This window comes from Sinohyriopsis cumingii, chromosome 1 (assembly GCF_028554795.1).
Source record: "Sinohyriopsis cumingii isolate HCF-2022 chromosome 1, ASM2855479v2, whole genome shotgun sequence".
In the NCBI taxonomy this organism is placed as follows: domain Eukaryota; kingdom Metazoa; phylum Mollusca; class Bivalvia; order Unionida; family Unionidae; genus Sinohyriopsis; species Sinohyriopsis cumingii.
In genome coordinates this window covers 1,521,737-1,524,092 of record NC_142961.1, presented here as the reverse complement: position 1 = coordinate 1,524,092, position 2,356 = coordinate 1,521,737, and the positions used below count along the sequence as shown (strand labels likewise).

At 35.4% G+C, this 2,356-nt stretch overlaps 1 protein-coding gene across 1 annotated transcript in view; it reads left to right on the top strand.

Moving 5' to 3' along the window:
- Positions 1-158: 158 nt before the first annotated feature.
- LOC149806313 (ethanolaminephosphotransferase 1-like) overlaps positions 159-2,356 on the top strand; it is a 53,290-nt gene continuing 51,092 nt past the window's right edge. Inside the window, exons 1-2 of the mRNA XM_089951490.1 lie at positions 159-228; positions 1,358-1,426. Coding sequence (XP_089807616.1) covers positions 172-228; positions 1,358-1,426 — 126 coding nt within the window. The 5' untranslated portion in view covers positions 159-171. The remainder of the gene's footprint in view (positions 229-1,357; positions 1,427-2,356) is intronic.

The window sequence follows — 2,356 nt, the reverse complement described above, 5'->3', positions numbered from 1 at the left end:
TCGATGACCCTCTATGGGGTGTCAAAACCGGTGCAGATATGATTTATCATTCAATCCACCACGTGCATTTACGAACATTGTTACACTAGATTTTATTGGTTAACATTTCTTATGGCGTGTTAATCTCAACCAATCAAATAGAATTTCACATAAATTATATATACTGTTACGATGTCGGCGTTTCGTGTGCTTTCAACAGAAATCCTAAAAGGATTCGATAAATACAAGGTAAACCATGAATCAAAATATAAAGTCTTTGTTAAGTACCGATCAAAATATTGTTATACTTGTGTTACATTTTTTTCGCTCCTCATTTTCCCATGTAATTGGCGGAATGTAGCTACCCGTCTGCTCTTTGATCTGTTTGTAATAAGGACTTTGGTATTATTTAAAGTGCTATGATCAGAGTATTTGGGTATATTTGTTGCTATGAGTAATCTAAACATTTGTGAATTATTAAAGCCTTAGTTTTGTGAAGAAACATGTGTTTGTGCTCTTGTGTACATGTTATATTGGTTATTTCAAACTAAGAAGCTGCATACTGGTAAGATTAGGCATTCCCTCCCATTAGTCCTGTCCTACATGTAAGACCTCGACGCTGATGTTAATGTAGCACTAAAACATAAATAACATGTGATACGTCTTACACTGTAGGACTACCATTAGTCCTACATGTAAGTCCTCGACACCAATATTTATGTTTTGGTCCCTCCCATCTGCTGGAGTGATCACCCTATTTGCTGTCCTATTTTTTGTAATCGTTTTAACTCCTCATAAAGAATTGGTATTATTGGTTCATTTTTTTTAAACTGATCACCATGTCTTCTTGGTGAGAAGTTTACATCCCCATAGCTGGTGTAGTTGCATTTTTGGTCACTTGACAATTTTGTGTACAATGGCATTTCTTATCAGCGGGGAGCCGGGTGACTTACCTGGCTAGCTACTTTAAAAAAAAAAACAGTATCCTGTTTGGGGGAGGCCCTCAAACCCCCTGCCTACTTTGGCAACTCACCCTACAAATTTAACATAAGGCCCAGTTTATATTGTCATGACCTATTGTTGCAATCGGTGTACTTATTTTCATACTGTATTGATGCAGCCGGGTTTTGAATGATATAATTGTAATGCTGCAGGGATTCAGCTTTAAGTAGCTGTAAAAACAACCATAAATGGTTCTATATAAAAATAGTGGTAAAAAGAAGTGGCTAGAAAACTCTTTTGAAATATTTATTTTATAATTACAGGTACTTTGTTAGTTTGTATTTTTATTTTTTTTGTAGTTGATTAAGCATTTTTACCAACTTGCAAACTGGATCACTGCCTAAATTTGTTAAATTTTATATTGTTTTTATTTCAGTACAGTTCAGTTGACACTGGTCTGGTTTCTGTATACATCACGCATCCATTCTGGAACTGGGTTGTGGAGGTATGTAAATATGATCTTTATTGTGACCAGATTTCCATCTTTGTGTACTTCTTAACCACCTATATGTTACTCTCTTGCACGTTATTTTTTTTCCCTTTTTAGAAATAACACTTGTGTTAAGAATATGTTTGCCAGTTCTAGGTACTTATACTTTAAAACTTTAGTTAATGTTGTTACCCGTAACAATAAATACACCAAAAATAGTGATAATAAGAGTATAAAACCTTACAGACAGTTTAGTATCTCAAAGAAATTTCTGTCATAGTTGCATTTTTTTCCCAACAGTATATTCAGTGTTACTTCTGTTCTATACCTTATTAACTTTTGTATAACATCTCAAACCCACACAGATCTGCTTTCACATATTGCACTGTAAGGCTTGAAAATCATAAAACTTCATAGCTTGAGCTTTTGGTTCAGCCAGTTACAAATTATACTGTGCTTCAAAGCTCTTATATTAGTGGCTGATTTTATAAACTCAATCAAAACTTGTAGGCTTGGGATTATTGTTGAGCCAATTACAAATGGTGTTGGGGCCCCAAGCAGTCTGAAGTGCTCTCCATTACGGATCACTGCCATCTCATCTCTGTCTGCGTGGGTTCGAGTCTCAGATTTGGCCATTGTGGGTATGCAAGAAAGCTTGCCAGTAGCTTCTTGAGGGTCGATGTTTCTTTCCGGGTTCTTCCTCCACCATTAATACTGGCCGCCATGTATAGCCTGTCGTGTGCTGACAAATGCGTTAAACCCTACAACAAGAACAACAACAAATGGAATTATTTTTGAAAGTTCATTTCTGATTGGCTGATGGTGGAAACTCATTGTTAAACTCTAATCCTTTTATCTCCAAGTTTGGGTCTTTTGTTGTTTATTTTAAATCCTACATAGAAGAAACTGTATAGACTTGAATATCTTATTTTATTTAGCTTTTGT